Below are 1399 nucleotides of genomic sequence, written 5' to 3'. Positions count from 1 at the left end.
CGGCGGGAGGGGCTGGGGTGCGAGGATGCACTTGTCTCTGCATCGGGCTCGGTGGCCGGGGGTGAGCATCTGCTGGGAACCCGGAGTAGGTCTGGTGCTGGGGGGGAGGGAATGGGGGGTGTACGTGTGAAAGGAAATAGGGGAGAAGCTCTAGATACTGTCTAAAATCTCCCCGTGTGGAAGATCTCTGATTATCTGCACACATCGGTCTGCAGGTTGACTCGATGCTCCGTGTTTATCAGCACGGACAGTGCCACCAGGAACACAGCCTTTTCCCCACGTGAATTATGAGCACGGTGTTATTATTGCTGTTATTACAGAATTATTCCCCTCGCTGGATGCATTTTCTGCCTGTCTTGGCTCTTTTCCCCTCTCTTCCTTCTGCTCTCTCTTCACTCTCCTTCCTCCACTCTTTATTCTCACATTTATCCTCCTTCCACCTCCCATTTCTTTCTCTCCCCGATGTGCAGAAATACCCACCCCACACCCTGGGATGCAGTAACCCCCCTCTTCGCCTCTCCTTTATACTTATTATTAATTTTTTTTTAATCTAGACGTGGTCCCCTTACAACCCGAAGTCAGCAGCTACCGGAGGGGACGAAAAAAAAGGGTCCCTTATACCAAAATCCAGCTGAAGGAGTTGGAGAAGGAGTATGCGGCCAGCAAATTCATCACCAAAGAGAAGAGGAGGAGGATTTCGGCCACCACCAACCTGTCCGAGCGCCAAGTGACAATCTGGTTCCAGAACCGGAGGGTCAAGGAGAAGAAGGTGGTGAGCAAATCCAAGACAGCGCATCTCCACGCCACCTGACAGAGGATGACTTCGGAGGAGGAAGGGGCATGGAGGAGGAAGGAAGTGAGAAGCGTAAATATTTATCTGGTAGTTTGTATGATAACGCCATCGGGACTCTGCTGATTCCAAGTCATTATTTAAAAAAAGGAAAAAAAAAATCGCCATTCACCAATGCACATGCCATCCCCCTGCCCCCAAAACCACCGAGCGCATCTTTGATTTATCCCCTTGCCCCGCTCTGACTGTGAACGCCCCACTCCCCGGTTTGCTCTGAGAAACCCATCGATAAGGTTAAACTGTGTATATTTTTAAAAGAAAATAATAATAAGCTGAGAGTGTAGTCACGTTCAAGGAGAAATGAACTCTGAATGTCCCCCCGTAATGCTGTATAGTCCAACCTCCACCCACCCCCCCTCGTCAGCCCTTCATATCTCGGGCCATTTCACCCGCCGGTGTATAGATGTGTGGAGAACCTACGGCAAAGTCGCATCAGCTCCGTGTTTTCTCGGCTCTAGGGACCGAAAGTTAGGAATCGGGCTGCTATTGGGGGAAGAAAACCATTGCTGGGTGTCGCTTAACCCCCCCCCCCCCCCCAGCCGCTGGACT

General features: G+C 51.2%; 1 protein-coding gene across 1 annotated transcript; it reads left to right on the top strand.

Moving 5' to 3' along the window:
* Positions 1-554: 554 nt before the first annotated feature.
* LOC104499504 (homeobox protein Hox-C13-like) lies at positions 555-811 on the top strand (the record flags this gene model as incomplete). Its single annotated transcript, XM_010143014.1, has 1 exon — positions 555-811. A coding segment is annotated over one exon (257 nt), but the record flags the coding sequence as incomplete, so codon positions are not given.
* Between the last annotated feature and the right edge of the window lie 588 nt (positions 812-1399).

The sequence above is a fragment of the Buceros rhinoceros genome, unplaced genomic scaffold (genome assembly GCF_000710305.1).
Source record: "Buceros rhinoceros silvestris isolate BGI_N320 unplaced genomic scaffold, ASM71030v1 scaffold35469, whole genome shotgun sequence".
Lineage (NCBI taxonomy): Eukaryota > Metazoa > Chordata > Aves > Bucerotiformes > Bucerotidae > Buceros > Buceros rhinoceros.
Note: the sequence above shows the minus strand (reverse complement) of the source record. Positions and strands in the feature narration are given on the sequence as shown.